The following is a 25,291-nucleotide window of genomic DNA, read 5'->3' as shown; positions in this document are numbered from 1 at the left end:
AGTGTAAGTTTTCTTCTTTCATAAACTATCCAAAGTATTACTGTAACTTCATTATTTTCTGACTTATATAGTGTTGCAAAAAAAATTATTTTGGGATAAACAAATTAAATACCTTTTAAACTACGTATTTGACCAATTGCTTTGAAATTTAGGGTATGATTTAATCACAAGTAGCATTCCGTGTAATAAGAAGGTTCTAAGTTAATTTTTACATAAGATATGAATATTTATAAAAACTCAAAATTTATTATTTATTTTGCAATTTTCTAAGCAACCAATAAGGATAGACATATTCAGCGAACGCCATATTGAAGTTTTTTATACGATTTTTAAGTTTCTTACCCTCAGATTTGTTTAAAATGCTTAACATTTTGGTAATAGACGAAAAAAGCTAAAATTTACCGTTTTTTTTATTTTCATTTGTTTATAAGTATGTATATCATTAATATCGGCTGCAAGAAACATATAGGTTATTATTATAGATGTCCATACTACTCAGAAAATTTGGTTTCGGCCTGGAGGGGATTGTGTCACCAACAGGATATATTTTTCCTTATTTCTCTGAACTACTATTTTAGGATACTCTGTCTTTGACATATTCATATTATGGTCCCATTTTTCATATTCTTCCTTTAGTTTTCTAAACATGTAGTCCATGTCTTCCTCATCATTCGCTACGACTACCTCATTATCTGCGAAAAACAAAGGTTAGAGATTTAAAAGAAAAGAAGTAAAGACCGGCTGTCTTTACGTAAAATTTAAGTCACTGCATAAAATTATGTACAAATTACGGTTTACGAAATTATAACGGTTTACGTTCATCTAAAGGCCGCGTCCCACCATCAAATAATTTGATCAAATTTTAACTATTTATAATGGGAAATAAGCCACAATATTATTAAAAAATGATTTTTATTAACGTTTCATATTTTCATATTTTCAAACTTAAAACAATAGGAAATAAATTCAACATTTCAACAATATTCAAAACAAACAACACATTGAGATCTATTCTATCTAAGACTAAACCTAACAATGAACAAGAAAGGACAAAGAATTGTATTTATAAAATACCTTGTGAATGCGAACAGTTTTATATAGGCGAAACATCAAGACCATTAAACGTTAGAATAAGTGAACATCAATCTTATATTAAAAATAGAGAGTTTGATAGATCTCAAATATGTCAACACGCATGGGATAATGATAGAGTTCAGTGGAGAGATTCAAGTATAGTCCTGAAAGAAACAAATAGTAGAAAGAGAAAAATCAAAGAAGCGGCTCTAATTATGCTAAACGAAACCAATTGTGTCGCAAATTCCTCGGTGGAATGCATAGTAGGCTGTGGATACCCATACTGAAAGAGGAAGTCAATAGAAAGAGAATACCACAATTAGTAAGTCAATAGTCGAGTTAGTACATATTTTATATTTTAGTATTACTTATATATAGTATTTTTACTACAAAAGCGATATTACGTAGGTCAAAATTTTTGACGTAAGAGAACTGTCAAAACATTAGAATGTGACTTTTCAATATTGCCATGTTTATAATAATAAACATGGCAATAATGAAAAGTCACATTCTAATGTTTTGACAGTTCTCTTACGTCAAAAATTTTGACCTACGTAATATCGCTTTTGTAGTAAAAATACTATATCCATGTATTCTTGATATTATTTATAATTTAAACAAAATTATAGTAAAGTCAGAATTTGGTATTAATTTTGAGAGTAATTTAAATGTAAGACCAAATACTTACGGTGTCGGGATAGTATCACGAGGTTTTTCCTGGTTTTCCCTCGTGATTTACTATGAGATCTCTAGCGCGAGAATTTTAATGTCACCGTTGCATGTGGTTGTCTTTTTAAAGACAGATCACATGCTATGATTTTTTTTGTGACGAATATTCTTGAGTTGGGGTTGATTTCATGTAATCGAATGAACTATCTTTCAGTAAAGTCGTCCCAGGAACGCAACTCATAAATATTGGCAATATCATTTTAAAGTCTTTTACTTTAAAATGTATCATATGTATCTGAATTGCCGATATAAGAGTCAAATTAAATAAATTATTAGAAGAATTTTTTTACTAAGCAACAACATTTTTGTTTCTGTTGGTAGTATTTTGTATTTTGACAACGGCACCCGATTTGGGCGTCGAAACGTTAATAAAAATCATTTTTTAATAATATTGTGGCTTATTTCCCATTATAAATAGTTAAAATTGTAAAAATGCCACAAGAAAATAGCTTCAGAACAACAATTTGATCAAACTGGTTTGAGCAAACTGAAAGTGACAGTTAGTGACGTCACATCCTGAGTGTTCATTGTGGATAATAATGAAAAATTTTAATTTTAAATAAAGTACAAACAAGTTAGACAACTCAATACAAAAAATTTGATCAAACTAGACTGATAGTGAGAGCACAGATCTTTAGAATTTCAAAAAAACTGCAATTGTGTCGTCACTTTGACGTACTTCCGGAGTTTGCTCAAACTGTTTGATCAAATTATTTGATGGTGAGACGCGGCCTTTATGGTTACGTCCATTGTGAACAAGCGCTTAGTAATTTTTTTATTTTTTTAAAACATACATTTATGTTAGATACCATGAGACGAAAAAAAATATTTTGTAAATTTTTTATTTATTTTATTTGAAAATAAAATTTTATTTGTATAGACCTAATTAAAATGGGATACAAGCCTCAGAAAACCCACTCTATGAGCTATGGGACTGGACTATAAAATGCTGCGATCGGCTGCGATGCTGCGATCGATTCATCGATTCCTTTTCTGTCAATCTGTCATCAATCAAGTGTCACATTGCGATTTTCTGAGATGAGATTGAAAAAAAATCCTCTCTTGACCTGTGCTTGGTGGTGTGAACAGCGCTTGGCTCCGCGTTCTACGAATACGAGGTCTTTCCTAAGTACTAACGTACCTAACCTACCCCAAATTGTTTTTGTCTGGGTAAGTTGAGCATTAGCTTAATCATTTGAATACTTCTTTCTTTTTTATAGGCTTAATTTGATATATTTTGTTATTTTTCTTTTTTATATATTGTTTATTACAAAACTTGCACTGACTGGCTTTTTGTATTATGAGTAACGAACAGGGGGGTACGTCCCCCCTCAAACCCGTCGAGAACATAATTTTAGATTCCGCATCAAATAGTAATAACGATATTTCAAATAGTAATAACGATATTTCTAACTCCCATAGCCTATCTCAGAACGATAAAACCCATCAGGAACAAAAAATTATCAACCTCTACTCCGAAAAAGATAATGGGCCCTTTTTTGTGTATTTAGAATCAACAAACATAGATACGAAAGTAGGTTCGTTTAATGGGATTAAAATTGCTAGAGATATTTTCAATTTAAAATTAAAAGATATTCGAAAAATACATAGTAAAGGCCTTAATCGAATTGCAATTGAATTTATTAATTTTGAATCAGCTAATCAATTTTTAAATAATAAAACTTTGTTAGACAAGGGTTATAAAATTTATATTCCCTTTAATTTTGTTACTTGTAAGGGTATAGTTAGACAAATTGATCTGGAGATTGGTGACAAAGAATTGTTGGATTGTTGCAGTACAGGCTCTGACATCGAAATACTAAATGTTAGAAGACTCAATAGGAAGGTATTCAAGAATGACGTAATCACGTATGAACCAACAGGCACAGTACTCTTTACTTTTAAAGGTGTAATAATGCCTAAAATAGTAAACTTTTATGGCATGCCGAAACTAGTTAACGTTTACGTAGCACCAGTTACTCAGTGTTTCAATTGTTTAAGGTTTGGGCACACTAAAACAATCTGTAAGAGTAAAGATCGTTGCATTAACTGTGGTGAACTTGCCCATACTGAAGCATGTGAAGTCAGATGCTTCTTCTGCAAGGGACCCCACAAAGCCACTGATAAGAACTGCCCCGAATTCCTGAGGCAAAAAAACATTAAAGAATTAATGGCATACGAAAATATGACTTTCTATGATGCCAACGAAGCAGTCACAAAAACATATGTAGAAAAAGATAAGTTTATTATGTATGCCAGTGACTTCCCAGTTCTTAGGAATAGGAAGTCCAATAATATCCCAAACAATAATGTTAGCATCAACGACTCTGTCACGCCCTCCCAAAGAAGAACTCATAACTTCAAATCCTCCACTACCAAACGCTCATTTCAACAGGTGGTCTCTAACTCAAACAACAAAAGACGAGTCATTCAAAAAGGGTACGACAAGAAAGCTCATGAAGAAAACCTCTTTTTCCCTAATTCACGCCCCGAAAAATCAACATACTCTCCCTCCCAACAACAAGCCTCAACATCATATAACACAAACACAGAAAAACCCTCATCAAACTCTCTACAAAACTTAGCCTGGCATCCCAGTGCATTGCAACATATTCAACATTCTGACTCAGATACTTTATATAATACCAGAAACGCTTGTCTACATTTTCTCAATAATGCGACATTCGATAATTTAAATATTCTCAAAAATATATTATCCCAGACAAACTTGGACTATATGGACCAAGATTCAATCTCAGACTTTGACTCTTTATAACTTCCTATACACCACAATGTCTCACAACCCAAAACTAAAAATAATACAATGGAATATCAGAAGTGTTAATGCAAATAGGGATAACCTGATTAGTCTAATATCCGAAATGGATCCAGATATCATTTTCATCAATGAAACATGGCTTAAGCATGATGCCAGATTTTCTTTAAACTTTTATAACATCATCCGACAAGACAGGGATGATTCATTTGGTGGGGTGGCAACATGCATTAAGAAATCCATAAGGTTTTCGACAATCAAAAAATTCAATTCAGCTCTAGTTCAATACATAATAATTAGTATCAGTAACCTATACCTTATAAATATATATTCTAGTTCAAATATGGCAATCACTGCCACCTTACTAAACGAAATGGTAGAAGGTATACCCTTAAATAATCTAATCATTATGGGGGATTTGAACTCACACCATCCCGCTTGGGATAAAGGGGTATGCAATAAAGGTGGTAAAGTTATTTTTGATTTTTCCTTTGATAATGACCTTACAGTGTTAAATGATGGCTCAGCAACGTTATTTCAAGACTCTAATAAGAACATCAGTGCAATAGATCTTGCAATTGTGAGCAACAGTATGTGTTTGTCGTCTGAGTGGGGTGTTATCCAAGACTGCGGTAACAGTAACCACTTTCCCACATACATTAAATTAAATATAGAGGACCTTAATGGAATAGAAAGACACCTACTTAAACCATACAAAACAAGAAACACTAAAAAAGCTGACTGGAATACCTATTACCAGAACATATTATTAAACAAGCAAAACTTGTCAGAAATCAAAGACTATAAGGATTTCCTTACAGTCATAAACACAGCGGCAGATGAAGCAATCCCTTTCAAAAATTGTGGGGTACAGGGTAGACCCAGGAATCCATGGTGGGACGAAGAGTGTTCCTTATGGATCAAAACACGAAAAGAAGCAATCTCCAATTTTAATAATTCCCCCTCTATAGAAAATTTCATCGAAACAAAACGCATCATCGCTATGACTAGGAGGAACTTAAAAACAAAAAAGAAATACAAATTTAAAAACTTTTGTGAATCCTTAAACAGAGGATCCAATATCACTTACGTTTGGAATAAAATTAAAAAATTTTCCAATTATCACAATAATAAAGTTGTTCATAATCCGCCAGATAATATCAAATTAGAAATATTAGGTAAAATGTCTTCAATAAACATTGATCCCAATTTTAATATGTCATATGATAACCAAGAAGTTGCTCCCTTTTCAATCCATGAGTATAATTTGGCGTTAAATAATAAAAAAGATTCTGCGCCAGGTATCGATGACATATCTTACTTGATGTTAAGAAACCTCCCACTGGCAGCCAAAAACACACTGTTAAGAATTTACAACCTTTGTTTGAGTGGGGGTCCTGTTCCTGTGGAATGGAAAAAATTTAATGTAATTAACATCTTAAAGCCTCAAAAAAACCCTACTTTGTCTGAGAGTTTCAGACCAATAGTCCTATCATCCTGTGTACTTAAAACTCTCGAAATCATAATTAAAAATCGTCTGGATTGGTTTATGGAACACAATTCACTATTTAAAATTAATCAATCAGGTTTCAGGAAAGGTAGAGGGACATATGATAATTTAGCTCTTTTACACTCTACGATTTTAGAAGCATTTGAATCTTCCCAAACGGTATTAGCCATTTTTCTAGATATTAAATCAGCCTACGACAATGTTGAAATATACAACCTTTATAATAAACTTAAAAATTTAAACCTCCCCTTGGCTTTAATCAACCTTATCCTTAAAATCCTACAAAATAGACTTTTATATTCAAGAGCTGATGACGGCAATTTCTTGGGACCATACCAAACTTCTAAGGGGCTACCTCAAGGCTCTCCCTTAAGCACCATTCTTTTTAACATATACATTCATGACCTTTTCTATTTATTCTCTAACGAAGTGAAAATATGTGGGTATGCAGATGATTTAGTGTTGTATATTAGCGGTAAAGACATTCATAGTATGACAAATAAGATCATCCCAGAAATTACAAACACTCAAAACTGGCTAGAAGCTCATGGGTTGTCTATTTCAATTGATAAATGTGAAGCTGTGTGGTTCACAAGAGGTCAACGCAAAACAAACCCCCCTATAATCACTCTTAATAATAACAATAACATTCCCTTCAAAAATCAGGTTAAATTCTTGGGCATCACTTTTCATAAAAACTTGAAATGGGACCCTCACATAGACAAAATTGTACTTAAAGCAAAGAAAAATATCAACATATTGAGAGCATTGTGTGGAGTTTGGTGGGGTGCAGACCCCAAGATTCTAATTATGGTCTTTAATGCTTTGATTAGGTCTCATATGGATTATGGTTCCTTTCTGTTCAGCCCAATTACACAGAAATGTAGCAATAACCTAAATAAAGTATTTTTCGAAGGGCTCAGAGTATGCCTGGGATGCATGAAATCCACTCCGCGCTTAGCAATCTTAGCTGAATCTGCTCAGATTGACCTGGAACATAGAAGTCTAATACTAGCGTCTAAATTCATATCTAAAATTATCAAAATTAACAATCACCCAGTAATAAAGACGCTTCTTAACATACGTAGAAAAATCATAAATAAACCCATTTTCCACAAGGCAAACCTTGTACCTCTTCTTGTAATGGCCCTTGAACATTTTTTCCCTTATCAAAACAAAATACACAAACATCCAAACTTTCCTTGTTATGACTTGGACTTCAACACATTAAGCAATCCAATACAAACGTTAAACTGTAATCTTAAGAAAAATGAATCATCAATCAAACAAAAATTTTCAATATTCACCCAAAAGTACAATAGGGATTTCTCCTTTGTATATACTGACGCCTCCAAAAGTAATGGGAGAATAGGTTTTGGAGTCAACATTCCCAACATTAACTTCAAGTTTTCTTCTAGGCTTCCTGGTGAGTTATCTATAACAAAAGCCGAAAATGTGGCAATTTACCAAGCAATTAAAATCATAATATCTAAAGACATCAAGAAGGCTATTATCTTCTCAGATTCTCTAAATGCTATATCTAAAATTAAAAACCCTAAAATATCAGCCACTGATGACTCAATCTCCCTCAAAACAAAAAATCTCATCTTATCAGCATATAAGAAAGGTTTTGACATTTTAATCTCATGGATTCCAGGACATTCTGACATTCCTGGTAATGTAGAAGCTGATTTACTAGCCAAAATAGGGACAGGCTTAAATATTCCGTTGGCTATGTTATTAGACTCCCAAGATATTCTAAACTCCATAAAGGAAAAAATTATTACTAAATTTAAAATCAATTGGGAAGCCATGCTGCGGAGGAAAAACTACCAGTATATGAGAATGCAAACCTCTTTTTCCTTTAAGGCATGGTTCTCAACCCTAACATTTAAAAACAGAAGACATATCACCACAATAATAAGAATGAGAACAGGTCATTGCTTAACTAAACAACATCTTTTTAAAATCAAAATAATAGACAGTCCAGCATGTGAATGCGGAGTAGTGGAGGATTTAAACCATATTTTCTTTGAATGCCCCATTAATGTTATTCCCAACATGGATTTATACACAATCTTTATTTCAATGAAATTCAAAACACCAATCTCAATAGATACAATCTTAATATCCCCTAACGAAAGGTCGGTCAGTGCAATCTTACAGTTTCTTGACTATAATAAAATTAATTTGTAATTCATGATGCTCAACTTTATTTTAATATGTTTAATATTTTTGCCTTCCAGTTTCTCCTCTGTGGCGTTCCTATTACCATTTGTTTACAATCTGTGTTTGTGTTTCCTATTTGTATATAACACCTTAACCTCAAATTTTTAAAAGTCAGGAAAAAATGCTACCATCTCACGCAAATGTCAGCGGCCCTGATATGGTTTAGAACCAGATTACATCACGGTCGCCAACAAATAGTGCTGGCGAATCGCCTCGTAGCGAAGCCATAAAAAAAGAGAAGAAGAAGAGATTGAAAAAGGCAAGCCGGTTCCTCGTGCTAGTTTTTAATGAAAATTCAATGTCATTTTCATAACAAAATTAATAAAGGGCAGTGAGGAAAAGTGTATATCAAATAATATAGTATTTGAAATTAAGACCACAGCAATTTCGCTGACTTGAAAACAAATGAAGATGTCAAAATTTTGAAGTTTTCAATATTTTCATAAAAAATATTCGCAAATATTAATTTCATACACAAACATTAATAATACCCTGCATTTCTTAGTTTTCCGGTACCAGTACTATTTAATTTATACATTTTGGATATAAGTTCGTATGTTATATAAATATTAATTATTCAGTCAACAATGTTAAGAATTCGGCAGATATCTAAAGTATTGGCTGTAGCCCCACTGAAATTTACTTCTATGAGACATCTAGCACACTCACCATTCAAGGGAATCCGTAAGCATTCAGTGTTATTTATATACATTATGTAAAACTGTCATAAATTTATTTTTATTTTGTAGTAACAAGAGCAAGCCTATGTAGTAGTATAAGAACTTATTCAAGCAAAAATGATGATTGTAAAGATGATCCTAAAAAGAATAAAAAGAAGGTATGTGAAAAAACTGATGAAAGTATCCAGTCCCATCCTTCCCCTGCTAAGCCCCCAGAAAAAGATGCAAAGCCAACAGGGCTAAGATTAAAAGAATGTCGTGCAGTTGATATAAATCCATGTAAACCTACTCCTACTTCGGTAAATCCTTTCATCCATAAGCATATATCCCCAATCTTTACCACATGTTGCCACTGTAAGGTTCTTTTTCAAATTTAAACTTCTATTTCTTTCAGAAAATACCTTCAATTAAAGATTGTAAGCATCCTAATTTAATGAGTGAGATACCTGACCCAAAATGTGACTGGAAGGAAAAGGATAAAGCTGCAAGGGATAGAAACAAAAAGCTGCTCATCTTTGGATTATTACTAACTGCATTTACAATAGGAGTAGTAAGTATAGTGTAGTATTGGATTATGATGCTGGCACCATACTTCGCTATGTGTTATTTGTTATGAGACTACGCTGTACCTATGTGCCCAAATATTTGTTCTTTGAAGTGTGTCAAAACTGACAACTGGATGGATAGGCTTATTTGCTATTAGTGCTTAAGTGTTGTGTGCGAATAGACGAATGAACCACACTTCGTCTTCTGCAGCCCATTTAGGCACATAACAAATAACACATAGCAGTGCTGCCATAAGCATAGGACAAACAATTATAGTAGATGCACAAAAGAATTATGGACTAATAGTATCATTAATAATTCAATGCATTATATATATCATTTAAGACGTAATTTTATTTAGATATTGTATGCAGTTTTTTATTTGTAGCTATTTTGGCTTAATCCATTTCATGTAGAGGAAGTGAAGCAAAAAGTTGAGAAAAAAGAGAAAAGTAAGTTTTTTCATGAAAATATTTCAGAAATTTTTAATTTTTTTTGTTTTGTTGGGTATTTTTGGAGTCCTGTACTGCACTGAATATTTGCTTATAAATCTGTTCCATCATCAAATTTTGAAATTATGGGTTTCACATAGAGCTGTAGTAGTAATAAAATAAAAAAAGTCAAAATGTAAATTCCTACAGGTTAAAACAAATTTTATATCAAAGTTTAAGTGGGTACAAAAGATATTTTCAAGAAAGTATCCAAATCATACAAGCGGATAATTGTTTAAATAATTAAAAAGGGGTCAATTTTGCAAAAAAAATACTTTTTTTTGAGATATTGAATTTGTTTATTAAATGTTACTACAGTAGAGCGTCGATAATCCGAACTAATTGGTACAGGGATAGTTCGGATTATCGAACATATGTTCAAAATACATAGAAAGCTCATAAACATAGTACATATGTACATACGTTTTAGTTACAAGGAATAAAACACCTGCATAATAAACAAATATATTGTATGTATTTCTGCATAAACAAAACAAAAATCTGTGGTCATATTTTTTACCAATTTATTATTTATTTCTTGTCTTATCAGGTCACGTTGAGCTGATCTTCTGGTTCCAGAGTTCTGAAGAAATTTATTTGCTACTTTAAAATTTAAAAATGTCGGTACTACATTTTTATCCAAGCAAGTGACGAGGAATTTAATGTCGAGTTCACTTCGTCGATGTTAGAAAATAGCCTTTTCAATCTTCCTAGATTTTTCTAATAGTTCGTGTCCATAGGTTTGGGTAATGTATGTAGATAAGGACACACCCTTAAACTTGATAAAAATAATAAACTTAAAGATAAAACCCATAACTAAATTAAAATTCATGGTGACGTTTCAATTATTACTTTAATCATCGTCAGAATAATAAGCTTCTTGAGCTTATTATTCTGACATATAGTTCCAACAGAACTCAGTATCAAGGAGGCATTATCCATATTTCTTTTGAAGCCACCCTTAAACACGCAACAAGACATGGCGTGTTTGAAATTATTAACTTAACCCAATGATTGTCAATGTCATTTTTTACGTTTTCATTAATTATGTTTGTTCCTTTAAAATTATTTAAAAGCATCCGCTCAAGAAGCTTATTATTCTGACGATGATTAAAGTAATAATTGGAATGTCACCATGAATTTTAATTTAGTTATGGGTTTTATCTTTAAGTTTATTATTTTTATCAAGTTTAAGGGTGTGTCCTTATCTACATACATTACCCAAACCTATGGACACGAACTATTAGAAAAATCTAGGAAGATTGAAAAGGCTATTTTCAAACATCGACGAAGTGAACTCGACATTAAATTCCTCGTCACTTGCTTGGATAAAAATGTAGTACCGACATTTTTAAATTTTAAAGTAGCAAATAAATTTATTATTTATTGACGGACTGAAGTCCATTAGTATATGATACAATTAAAATGTCACACAAATTATAAAAACAATTCAAAATAAGAACTAGTGCTAGTAGGTACAAAATTGGTAAATACATAATAAACAACAACAAAAAAATAAAATTACTTGCTCTCATTTAACAATGGAGAGCTAGTCCTATAATATAAAGTAAAAAGTCTAAATATCTAAGTCTATCTAAAAAGACAATAATAGTAATTGACAAATCAGTCTTGAAATTAGAACATTAAGTTAAATATAAATGTAACTGTGTAGAAAACGCATGTAATTGTATGGATGCCCATATTGTCATATTAAATCCAAAAATTCGGTCCGCAATCATTTTTTTTTAATTTTATTTTTGCGTTCGGGTTAGTGAACGTTCAGTTTACCAGGGTTCGGATTATCGACGCTCTACTGTATATTTTCAATTGCAAAAACGCGGTTGTTCCCAAAGAAATATTCACCTGCTTAAGATCTCATTAGTTTTATGTATATTTTCGATAAATGTATTGATAAATTCAAATTTCAATTAAATTCCCCCCTAAAATAGCATTTGAAAATTATTCAAATTTGTTTATAATTTGTTTTTTTAATAACGTCGCGGGCATTAAATATTTTGAAATGCCGTTTCGATAATTGGGTTCCTGGGAATTTTTTACTAATTAACAAAAATTTTTTGTCGTTTTTTCTTCTTTTTTGCTTCGAGTTATATTACAACGGGCCCTTTTAGGGTTAAATTTTATTAAGAATGTCGAATCTCTGAGTTGTAGATTATAGACCTAAAAATATTAAGATTTAACTAAAATCTCTTAAATAAAATGTGGCTACTTACTGAGTTACAGGGTGTTTTATTTAAAAATTATTGCTTAAGTAAGTAAGTTTACCAAGTACTTTAAAACGATGTGACCTATCCTTATCATATTTGGCAGAAAGTGTGGCTATTATACACCCTACTAAATTGTGATTAATAAATGGTTCTAGCTAGTGCCAGAGGCATACAACAGGGATAGTGAATGATTGACCCTTCCCAAATTCTACGCCACTGAGTGAATTACTATTTTAGCGAAATTTTTCGATTCTCCAATACTTTGTATGTAAATAATTTTATTGGTATTGATAAAGTCATCAGTTTGAGAGATATTGGAAGTTTAAAACGAATGAATGAATGAATCAAAATAACTATGCCGTTTCATTTTTAACGTCCAATATCTCGAAAACTAATGACTTAATCGTTACCAGAAAAGAGTATATTATTTACATAGAAAGTATTGGAGAATCGAAAAATTTCGCTATAATAGTAATTCCCTCAGTGGCGTAGAATTTGGGAAGGGTCAACCATTAACTATCCCCTGTCGTACGCCTCTGGTAGTAGCTACAAACTTTTGTTTATCACAATTTAGTAGACTGTATAGTACCCACACTTTCTGCCAAGTATAATAAGGATACGTCAAATAGTTTGAAAGTACTTGGTAAAAATAATTTTTAAATTTTTAAATAAAACTCAGTAAGTAGCCACATTTTATTTAAGTGATTTTAGACCAATCTTAATATTTTTAGGTCTAGAATCTACAACTTAGAGATTCGACATTCTTAATGAAACTTAACCCTAAAAGGGCCCGTAGTAATATAACTCCAAGAAAAAAAAAAGACAAAAAAATTTGACAAGTAGTGAAAAATTCCCAGGAACCCAATTATCGAAACGGCATTTCAAAATATTTAATCCCCGCGACGGTTTTAAAAAAACAAATTATAAACAAATTTGAATAATTTTCAAATGGCATTTTAGGGGGACATTTATTCAAAGGGTTAATTTGAATTTATCAATACATTTATGGAAAATATACATAAAAATAAAAATAATAAGATTTAATACAGGTGAATATTTCTTTGGCAACAACCGCGTTTTTGCAATTGAAAATAGAGTAACATTTAATAAACAAATTCAATATCTCTATAATTTTGTTTTATTAATACTGATAACATAGCGCAACTTCTTCTGTAAAATAAGATATTTTATAGTGCTTATTTAAAACGCTAAAATTAATTTTTTACAAATTTGTTTTTAAAGTTTTATGTATACCTAATTATTTTAATAAATAGGGGGTCAAATTTAATTTAGTAAGTCTTATGTGAAAGATTTACCCTTCATCTTTGCAGAAAACAATCCTATAGACCTTCATTAGTAATTGAATGACCTTCAGCAGTTAAAAAAGAAATTTTTTGCAAACATGGCCCCTTTTTAATTATTTAAACAATGATCCCCTTGTATGATTTGGATACCTTCTTGAAAATATCTTTTGTACCCACCCAAACTTTGATATAAAATTTGTTTCAACCTGTACGAATTTACATTTTGAACTACATGTAGTGTAATTTTATTTTACTAGACTATTGTATTGTCAAGATAGTAGAGAATGTGGAGATGTATGACATACGGAACATGTTAGGTTTAGATCAGTGTTTTTCAATCTGTGGGTCTCGACCCGCCGGGGTCGCGAAGCTTTTCGGGGGGGGGGGGGGGGGCAAATGCTCCCCCTGACCCTATCAAATGACGCCATTGATTAATTTGTATAATTATTAGCAACTGGTGTCCGGCAGAACGTCAGTTGCTAAGAAATATACAAATTAATAGTGCAAAATAATGCCGTCGTCCTGGCTACAACTGCAACTGCCATCGAAGTCGGAATCGTGCATTTAAGAGGTGAAATTTGAAGTTGGTAGAGCCTTTTTATGTTTAAATATGTTCTATTTATCTTAAATTAATGTTTTCATTATGAACAATTCTCCATCTCACATATCAATTATCATCAGTTCGTATGATGAACTATTTCTTTCAGAAAAGACACACATTACATACATTTCTTTTTTAGAAAAGAGAAAACTTATAAAACATCCACTACATTCAAAAGATATACCCAAAGACGTGCCTTACTTGTTAATAGGAGGAGGAACAGCCTCATTTACAGCATTTCGTGCCATTAAATCTGCGGATCCTACTGCAAAGGTAATACAGAGATTGTTTTCCAAAAAATATATTAAAATCTTAAACAAATAAACAAACAAGAAATTTTTATAGGTACTGATAATTTCTAGTGAATATTTTTATCCTTATATGCGACCACCGTTATCAAAAGAGATATGGTTCAATGATAGTAAGGAATCTGTGGAAAAGTTGAATTTCAAACAATGGAATGGTTCAGAAAGAAGGTAAGTTTCTATGGATCTGTACGTTTTCACTTACTATGCCTAATATTTTATAATATCGCCTTCTTCTCAAGTGTATTCTTCTTCTTCTGCAAATGCTGTCTCCATTAATGAAAGCTAGTGGTTTTTTTTCTGAAAAATGGCTTTGACAGGGCCAATTAGCGAGACTTGTTTGTGATTGATTGCTTCATGGGCCAATTAGCCAGACTTGTTTGTGATTTGTTGCAGATTCATAGTCATAAATTTCTTATTTCATAACATAAGTACTACAATATTATTTTTATTGATTCAGCAGTGGTTGTAAAAGCAAACTCGTCTCTGTCTTCAGCTGTTCTGATTATTTCTTCGAATCCCAGCCTGTTGATTCCAATACAGATTTCTTTTGCTTCTTCGCTACATGGATAGGCTTTCACTGTTCCATCTTGCCTTTATGTCATTATAAGGTGTAGTATTATATTCAAGTCTTTGTTCCACTAATAATGATTTGTAATGTTTTTGCTATTTTTGAATGGCTTATTTTTACCTCTATTTTTCCAGATCGAATTCTTTTATGAATTTCCATGATGCTCTAGATTGTCGTCCTCCTAAGTAAATATCTAATTCCTGACACTGGTGTTCTCAGCTTTTGTTCTTGATTTCTTTATAGATCTTCATCATCATAGATTTAATCTTGATAAACCAACTTTGTATTCTTTTTTATTTCTTGTATTTTGCTGCTTTTGGAGTTGCTTGTTCCACCAGAAATTTTTTGTTGTTTACCTAATTTTTTTTATACCCTAGTGCTTCTTTTGCTACTTTGTGCATTCCTTTAATAACTATCTTGATTCTGGGGTTTTTGTGTTATATTCTTGTTTTGTATAAGGTGTTAGTACTTACATTCTCGAAATTTTTTAAATTATGCTACATCCAATTCTATTAGTTTATTTTTATTTTCCAGTTGGCTTTATTGGTATTTGGTATTTCGAATTATAGCTTTTATTAAATGGCGCTCACTTTCACGTTATGCGGATCGATTTACTCTGACATCCCATTATCATTTCTTATGTTTTCACTATGAGGGCCTACTTTTTCATGTTGATTTTTCTTTTCGACTCTGGAATTAAGGTCCCCTACTATTATTATTTTTAGATTTTTGCCTATTTGGGATGTGTAATTTATTACGTTAATAAACTTTTTTTTCACCAGTATGTTGTTGTTAGGTTTCTAGGAGGTAATTATTGTAATCTTGCACCCTTTCGTGTTTATGTTGACTTGTATCAGTCTGTCACTTACCACTTTCTTCGACCTAGATATGTTCTTGTATTTTTCAGCAATTAAATCTAGCAAAGTAAAAAAACTCGGAAGATGTACCACAAACGTTTGTGGTACTTCTTTGTACAATAAAAAACTTTGGTACTTTGTTACTTCGAGACCACATTTGTGAAATATGGATACTTCTCTTCATGTAATTAAATCTAGCTTACCTATGTATTTCAACTTCCTGTAGAAAGTCTTATGTCTTTGTTCTTATTCCTTGTATGTTATTGCTAGAGTCTCTTATCTGCTCTTATCTTTTGTTATAAATCTGTGAACATTTCTCAGAATTTTGTTACTGTATGAATATCGGCACTTTATACTGCCTCCAATATCCTATCCCATAAGCTTTTTTTTTAGAGAGGTGGGAATTTTCTCAAGACCCTCTGGGAAGGTGTCCCAGGTGTGTCGGATCGGTCCGTCCTATCTGTATCTTGACGGGCCGCCTACCGACGGAACCCACCCCCTCTTTCTCCAGCCGACGGGTCTGGAACCGCTCTTAGCGAGCATATCTGACCGTTGATCTTACTCATAGCTCCCCTCTGACACTTCTAGCCTGCATTCCATGGATTGGTTGGCCGCTCCGCCGTCCCCCCGTCCACTCCTCACACCAGACCGGTTGGTGAAGCGACCTTCTAGCGCAACCCGCACACGGGTTGCCCCCGGGGTGGTCGACCGGGGTGCCCCCTAACCCAGGATGGAACTAACCAGAGAATGTCAGTTGGCAGTTACGAGTAACTCGAGTCATTCATACTTTCATCTATGCACGCTTTCTCATCCACCCATCCATACTTTCTTTCATTCAACTCCATTCCTTTCATATATACACACTTACTCATCCACCCATTCATTCTGACATTTAGATGGGGCAGTCTGTGTAGGTCGGATGTAAAAGATCCTTCCCCATTGACTGTCCCAAAACGATAGAAAACATGCTATAACATACAAGGAAAGAACTATTGTAAAGGGAGATGAAAAGAAAAAAGCAGAGATAGAATTAGAGAAAATAGAAGGAATAGAAAAGACGAAAAGAAAAAATAGGAAAGAAGCAAAAAAGGAAAAGAAGAAAGAAAAGATAGAGAACATAAACAGGAAATAGAAAAATAAAATTGTTCAAAGAACGATGACTTGTATAGATAAAATTAAATAGATAAATAAATAAACTACGTTAAAATAAATAAGTAAAACCATGTAAAATAAAATAAAAGCAAATAGGTTTGGATGTAAAGGACCATGACACAAACACATTTTAAAGAAATAAATATAGTGGTCATCCCGTCTGCAGACGCCTCTCCTTCTCTTCCTTGTGTTTCATTGTCTTGGTGACAAAAGCAATGACCAGGTCGAAGTCTCTCTTGCTATTAATGGCTTTGTGGCTCGCCTTGATAGGATGGATTGTAACAGCACTGTTCTTTTCTTTGATCCTGCGATCCTGGGCCCCCTATGTTTGATATTAACTTGTTTAGTACAGAGGTCCTTTTTTCAGCTTATGCCATAAGTTACCTACCTATATTATATTCTTATTGCTTATATGTATCAGATGAGATTGAGAGGTTCAACTTCGCATGCTATGGAGATAAGCTTAGTTTCTTGCCTGGATCTGACTGCCAAAATACTGTGAAAGAACTTTATTATAGTTTATACTATACATTACCCTCTAATATATCTATAATATCACGTTTTCATAAATTTCTTATTTATAGTTTGATGTACGAACCAGATGACTTCTACATCGATTGCAAATCATTAATGTCAAATCCAAACGGAGGAGTAGCTGTTGCCAGAGGTTGGAGTATAAATAAACTGGATGTTTTTGAAAGAATTGCTTATCTGGAAGATGGCTCAGAAATAAGATATAACAAGTGTCTCGTTGCAACAGGTAAACTTTATTCCGATAAGCAATGCAGAGGAGTTAAACACATTCTATATATATCCTATTCCACGAACATACGCCTGTTTTGGATTACTTCGACAACGAATATTTTACTGTGCAAAATAAGAAGAACGAAAGTAAATTGCAAATTACATTGTTGTTTATTGGAGTAATTATTAGCGCCATTTACTTTCGTACTTCTTATGTTGCACAGTAAAATATTCGTTGTCGAAGTAATCCAAAACAAGCGTATTTTCGTGGAATGGCCCATATATTTTTTCTATTTGAATCTTTCGAGATAGGGGTATAATGTTCGTAGGTGCTATTTACGAATGGTTACTTTGTCCCACTTTTCATTAACCCAAAAGCCCAAATAATTGTATAATTGTACCTACTCTCTCCACTAGTTCTCCATGTATCCCGATTTTAGTTAGATTGTTAGCTATGTTTTTGTTTTTGCTGAAGACTATCCACTTGGTTTTCTTGACTATCCACTTGACCCTTATACAGGGTAGCGAGAAAGTATGGAAACACGGTGATTTCTCGGAAACCGGTCGAACGATTTTTATAAATTTTGGTGGGTGGGGGTGTCCTAATACGACCGATATTATAGTGGTAATTACATTGTTGTCAAATCTTCCGTTTTTCTGGAAATCTAATGAACTTTCTTATTTTAAATGGAACACCCTGTATATTTTTTACGTTTTAAAGTCCTTAAGAAAAACTGATTATTTTTCATTTATGTTCCCTATACCTAAATGCCATAATTTCAGAGTTAATAATTAACAATAATATATTTTTCAAATAGGCCAACAACTTAGTTCTATTACACAAAATATAATAAATTAACTAAATAAACACTACTTTCCTATCGATAAAGATAACAGAACAGATAAGAGAAAATCTGACGCAGGTTTGTCAAAATGACAGTGACAATTTCTCTATGTTGCCTAATTAATTATTAGTTATAATATGTTTGATTTCTCGTTAGAAATAAAAAAATTTAGTAGGCCCAAAATAACACAAAATCTAGGCATGGGATAAAAAAGTTTATTTGAAGAAAGTGTATTTTTTTGTTCTTCTTAATGGCGGTACAGGCTCTTTTTTTAATATTGTATTTAATTACAGAGTAATTTTCACATTCTAATATATTTCTCAAATTGGGCTCTGTATCGCCATTCTTTATTATATTACGAATATGTGTGGCAAATATCTCGACAAAATATTCAAAATTACAGCCGCAATCTTGAACCGCGTTTGTTGCTACCTGTTGATCGCTACTGTTGCCTCTTAATATTGGCTTATTGAAACAAAATATTTCTTCATAACAAAATCTTTTCATATTCTGTATTCACTTTTTTTTTTCTCCAGGTGCAAAACCTAAGATTCCGCCAGTGTTCGAGGCAGCCAAGGAGGATGATAAGTTGAAAGATTTGATAATGACTTACAGAGATATCTTAGACTTCGAAGAATGTAGCGAGAAGTTTGAGCACGCACAAGCCGTAGCCATCATTGGTGGCGGATTTTTGGGTAGCGAGTTGGCGTGTGCCATGGCAAGAAAAGCTTCAAAAGGTAAATACAGAAATTTATTATTGTTTAAAATATATCAATTAGTTTTAAAGTAAGTATGTATAATGTATAATTTAAATATATTTTTAGATTTATTTTTTCACCTTGCTTTGTATGTCATGAACTTAATTTGTATATTTTGTTCTTTTTCTTCTTCTTCTACTTCTTCTTTTTTAATCAGTTCATATTTCAGTATTTCCTTGTTATGAATCCAGATTCCTTCGTGTTGATATATGTATGACACCATCTCAAAAATGTGTCATCAATAATTTATCTAAAAAAAAACCTTAATCAAAACAGGTAACGACGCTTTGTTCTTGTGACATGTCTATTAATTTTATATAAAATTAAGATTGCCATTATTGACTAATGAAAATTAGATTTTATAATTTTTATTTGACGTTTCGATTTTCATTTCGGAAAACTTTTGTCATCATCATTCTGGTTTTACAACACTCTGTGGATCCGAGTCTCCCTAAGAATTTCTCTTAAGTCATCCCTACCCAGTGGTAATATCCCCGTTAAAAAATCTTTTGTTTCAACAAAAACCAAACTGAACGTATCAGCTATGTATAAGGGAAAATATAAGCGGTGGTATCTACATATTTTATAAAAATGTATACAACTGTGTAATTTTAGAAAAAACACCGTGGTGGCTATTTTGCAGACTGGTTTCTCCTTCGGAAGAGTCTATTATTATTTGCACAGTATATTTTAAACCGTCCTTAGATATTGTGTATATTCTAGAACTTTTTCAAGTATCTCTGTCGGAAATTCTAGAAAACCATTTCGATGTTCCGCTTCTAATTGGCGGTGACTTTAACAGTAGAATATCAGATATTGGAGAAGTTCCGCCAGAGATGCTGGAGGGCACAAATCTATCGGAGTATCGTCTAAGCAATGACATGGTTTTAAATACTAAGGGGCGCCATATTATTGACTTCATGAACACCAACTCTTTCTGTCTACTTAATGGGAGGACTGAGTCTGATACACCGGCACAATTTACTCACATTAGCAAAGCTGGAAATAGTGTAATTGACTTAGCATTTATCCAGAACAGTGCAATACCTATTATCCAAGATTTATGTGTAATGAACCATAACAGCCCTTCTGACCACTTTGGTATACTGGTAACTTGCGTTTCCGACTTTTTTCGAGAAAGTCGTTTCAAAAAAGCACTTCCTATACAAAAAAAAACTATATATCAATGGAATACTGACCTTGCCTTTTTCTATAAAATTTCTATGCAACATTCGAATAAAACGTCTCTTTCTATAAATATTGATGCACAGGAACTATACAATAATCTAATGTCAGCAATTAAAGAAACTGCTTCGCAATTACAACTTTGTAAAGAAAAATCTTTCCCGTCGTGTATCAGGCAAAGTCCTCCATGGTTTGATCATGAATGTACCTCAGCTAAAAACAACATGAAACAAAGCCTCAAAACAGCTAAATCAAATAACTTCCGCGACCCCTATAAAACAAATTTTTTGACATCAAAAAAAGCCTATAGACAAATAATTAAAAAGAAAAAACATATATATTTTCATAACCTGTATTCTCAACTTGCAAACAGCAGGGACTCCAAAACATTCTGGTCAGTGATTAGGAAATTTCGGAAAAATCACAATACTTCTTTTATCGATGTAGACGTATGGGAGCAATTTTATTCGAATATATATCCCCCAAAACTATATCATAATGCCCGTTTTTTTGATGCAAGACATCCCATTTTTGACGCTATTATAACCAGTGACGAAATATATAGAGTCCTAAATAACTGTCCCAATCGTAAAGCACCTGGAACTGACCATATTTCTTATGAATTCTTTAAAAATCTTCCAAATAATTGGATACTGTATTTAACGGGCATGTTTAATAGAATACTGGAAACAACCATTACGCCGCATAACTGGAGTGAAGTCATTTTTACTATGATATTTAAAAAGGGCAACAGAGATGATCCAGCAAACTATAGAGGTATTGCCTTACTTAATTGTGTTGAAAAAATATTTACTAATATTTTGTTAAACAGACTCAGAGATTGGGTTGAAGTAAATAATGTTCTCCCCGAATGTCAGTCGGGTTTCAGGGGATCAAGGGGTTGCATTGATAATGTATTCACCCTCACTTCTGCTGTACAACTGCAACTACGACTGAAAAAACGCAAAGTGTACGCTGCCTTTGTAGATTATAAGCGGGCTTTTGACTCCATTATCCATCATTTGCTGTGGCAAAAGCTATTTGGCCTTGGGGTGAGTTCTAAAATAATAGCCATTTTGAAAAACATTTATGATAATGCTAGGATGTACATCAAAACTCCAAACGGCTACACAAGACCATTTGATATTTCAACAGGAGTCTTACAGGGTGAACCTTTGAGCCCACTATTATTTAGTTTATTTATTGCGGATATAGAACAGTTTTTTATTAGTCAAGGATCACAAGGTATCTCCATTGATAGCCAAAATCAAATAATAATGCTATTGTATGCTGATGATTTGGTCATTCTTTGTGACTCGGAAGTTGAACTCGGTAAAAATTTAAGTTATCTAGAAAAATACAGTGACAAAAACCAGCTAACTGTAAATGTTGGCAAAACCAAAATTCTTCCATTTGCCCGAAGCGGTCAAATTGGCAATAAAGGCGTTAAGTTCCTATATAAGAATGAAAAAATAGAAGTTGTTAACAAATTTGTATATCTTGGAGTCACCCTAACCACAACATTACTTTTTAAAGCAATGGCCGATACAACAGTGGAAAGAGCAAAACACGCAATTGGTAACGTGATAGGTTTAATGGCTAAAACCAAAATGAATTCTTGGACATCTCGTGTGCAACTTTTCGATTCGCTAGTTCAAAGCCTTGTTATGAACTGTGTGCCCGTTTGGGGAATGAGATATGCTGACCAGTTAGAAAGAATACAAATAACTTTCTTTAAAAAACTTTTACATCTCAGTATCAATACACCTGATTATGCTGTTAGGTTGGAGACAGGAAGAGTAAAAATTTCTTTTACTATTTTCAAGCTAACTTTAAATTGGCTTATCAAGCTATCGCAAATGCATGATTTAAGACTTCCTCTTATTTGTTTTCTGCGTCAGCTTCAAATTTCTTCAGCAAATAATTCAATAAATACGAACAGATACAACTGGGTTTCACAGTTTAAGCAATATTTTCAAATATTAGATTATGAATTTTCTTGGGATGAAAACATCTCTGATTGGCTATTAAAAAACAAGAAAAGCATGTTAAAAAAGTATATGGATATGCTTCATCAAGAAGACATTCAAGCAGTCTCCATGTCAACATTCTCAACTATTTACAAACATTTATCCGTAGATACCTCAGTACAGAAATATCTGGAATTTCAAATTCCCATAAAATACATTCGTGCCATGGCGCAACTTCGAACATCTAATCGCCATGTGTTAAAATTTACCTATAATGGTATAACATATCATATACGACCATCTGAAATCTGTACTATTTGTAACACAAACAAGTTGGAAACTCTTGAACATTTACTGTTTGAATGTCCCATTTACAGTTCAATGAAACCGGTTAATATGGCCCCCCTTAATAATTGCACCGACCTTATTGGTTGTCTTAATAATGTAACTATAATATCTCTGAAAGCAATTTCAATATATATTTGGAATATCATAAAACTTAGATCTTTTGTTTTAAATGAATAAGCTTCAGTTTCTCCTTCATTGGTGTTTATTTAAGAAAACAAGTCTCCATTTCAGTTAGTAATAGCGATTAACTTTTGTTTAAATTTGTTAATAGTTACTTATGTTCTAGACTAGTTGTTAGTTATATTCTGTACTTCAGTTTCTCCTTCATTGGTGTTTATTAAAAAAACCAAGTTCTCCATTTCAGTTAGTGATAGCGCTTAACTTTTGTTTAAATTTGTTAATAGTTATTTATGTTCTAGACTAGTTGTTAGTTATATTCTGTACTTACTAAACTCATTGTTATAAAACTGTAGTTTTTAAAAACAATAAATGTCTATCTATCTATCTATCTATCTATGTATAAGGGAAAATCACTGATAACACTCATTTTCAGCCTGATAATCATTTTTACTCACAATCGGTTAGTAATTTATGGATTTCTAACCTTTGAAGTAATCAGGAAGCGACTTATTACTTACTTTACTTTCCCAGCTAGCCGGGAAAGTACTTTCCCGGCTAGCATCTGTCACTTTTCTACCTGTCGTGTATCGCCTAAATGTCAGATTCAACAAACTTGTTTTGTTACCTAGCAACGATCTCACAGGTTACTTAAAATAATTCATATTATCACATAATGAAAATAGATACAGATATTTGAAACGAAATTATTATTGGTAGATTGTGAGTATTAGAAATCCATAAACTACTAACCGATTGTGAGTAAAATAGTATACAAACCTCGCGGGAACTTATTCTAGCCTCGCGTCTGTAGTTTACCTCGGTGCTTCGCACCTCGGTAAACTACCTTGCCGCTCGGCTGAAATAGAGTACTTTCCCGCCAGGTATGTAATATACTATTACAAACAAATTTTTGGATTAGCCATGGGCTCATGCAGCTCCGATCTTACTTAGAAAAATGTGTAGCAAACTCATCAACGGAATGTAGGAAGTTCTGGTTGCCAATACGAAAAGAAGAAGTCGCCTAATAGAAAGTCAGAGACACATCATCTACAACACGATACACTTACAACGATATGCCGACGCGCATCTCCAGTGACGTCATGTCGATGCAAATCCATTAAATTGTGGTGTTGGTTAGGTTGAGTTTTTCGTTTTTAATTTATTTCATTGTGTATTAAATTTCCGGTATATGTAATTCCAAATAACATTACTTTTTTTTTAAATTCATGTTGTAAAATTCATGTAAAATTTACAATTTTTAAATCTAATACAGTTGTAAATAGGACGACGAGATTGAGGTACAAAAATGCTTGACAATTTGTATGAGGTCCTATTATATTAAAATACCTGTTTTTCCTTCTCTATATCTACTTTGTTAGATATGTCTCATCGAACGATGAGACACACAGTTTTTCATTATCATTGAACCCATCAACGTAATAATTTAACCATTTAATATACCCTGCGATATTGATACGCTTTAAGCGTCGTTTAAACACAACGACAAGTCACAGCAACTAGTTGTGATGACAAGTTGAAACGCTGTTTAGACGCTGCGATTCAATGCGATACCACCTTCAACCCAACTCCAACTTTGATAAGTTGTGCGATGCACCGTTTACACACAATGATAAGTTGCAACAACTCGATTGACCTTGATAAGTTGTTTGATTTATCGCTGTGTTTAAACGATCCTTTAGAACTAACACTGCGCAATGAAATAGCAGATGCTAGATATATCTTGTGGCGACCATCGCAATTTTTTTCTTTCGGCATGTAATATCTTTTCTACCTGGCCAGTAGTAAACAATTTTCCTAACAAAATTTCTACATTAATAGTTTCTTCTGTCATTACCTCTATAATGCTGGTTAGTTTTGAATTTTCTTTTTCCAGATTAAAAATTGTTTGCTGAAGTTCTACTATTTGTCGTTGATCATTTCTAAAAATGTTATAAAATTAGGTACTTGGATAACTATTTTTAAAGACCTAAATAATATAAACTAACTTACGAAAATTACACGTTTATGTTCTCATTTTCTTCCAGTTCATTGTTGCTTAAATTATTATTTATTATAAATTCATATTTAATTTATACCGGGTAGACCAAAAGTCAGTTAACCGTTTTGTATATTAATAAAAGCAAAAGTAACTGAAGTAAAAAAACATTTATTGTGTATTGTTTATTGTAAATAAGTAGGTAAAAATAAAAGCATGCTTTACATTTTATGTTCAAAATGTAAACCACCTTCATCAATACATTTTTGTCAACG

The 25,291-nt window shown here is 32.6% G+C and overlaps 1 protein-coding gene across 5 annotated transcripts in view; it reads left to right on the top strand.

The window, feature by feature from the left end:
• Positions 1-2,826: 2,826 nt before the first annotated feature.
• LOC114331351 (apoptosis-inducing factor 1, mitochondrial) overlaps positions 2,827-25,291 on the top strand; it is a 49,094-nt gene continuing 26,629 nt past the window's right edge. The window contains exons 1-9 of one of the 5 annotated variants that reach the window (XM_050656589.1): positions 2,852-2,973; positions 8,824-9,002; positions 9,068-9,297; positions 9,393-9,548; positions 9,933-9,996; positions 14,305-14,438; positions 14,511-14,641; positions 17,635-17,810; positions 19,176-19,376. In XM_050656589.1, coding sequence (XP_050512546.1) covers positions 8,906-9,002; positions 9,068-9,297; positions 9,393-9,548; positions 9,933-9,996; positions 14,305-14,438; positions 14,511-14,641; positions 17,635-17,810; positions 19,176-19,376 — 1,189 coding nt within the window. In that variant the 5' untranslated portion in view covers positions 2,852-2,973; positions 8,824-8,905. Of the gene's footprint in view, positions 2,974-8,335; positions 9,003-9,067; positions 9,298-9,392; positions 9,549-9,932; positions 9,997-14,304; positions 14,439-14,510; positions 14,642-17,634; positions 17,811-19,175; positions 19,377-25,291 lie in introns of those variants that run through there. The other 4 variants (XM_050656583.1, XM_050656602.1, XM_028280896.2 and 1 more) reach the window with 4 other exon arrangements.

This window comes from Diabrotica virgifera, chromosome 1 (genome assembly GCF_917563875.1).
Source record: "Diabrotica virgifera virgifera chromosome 1, PGI_DIABVI_V3a".
In the NCBI taxonomy this organism is placed as follows: Eukaryota; Metazoa; Arthropoda; class Insecta; order Coleoptera; family Chrysomelidae; genus Diabrotica; species Diabrotica virgifera.
This window is presented reverse-complemented; position numbering and strand designations above follow the sequence as displayed.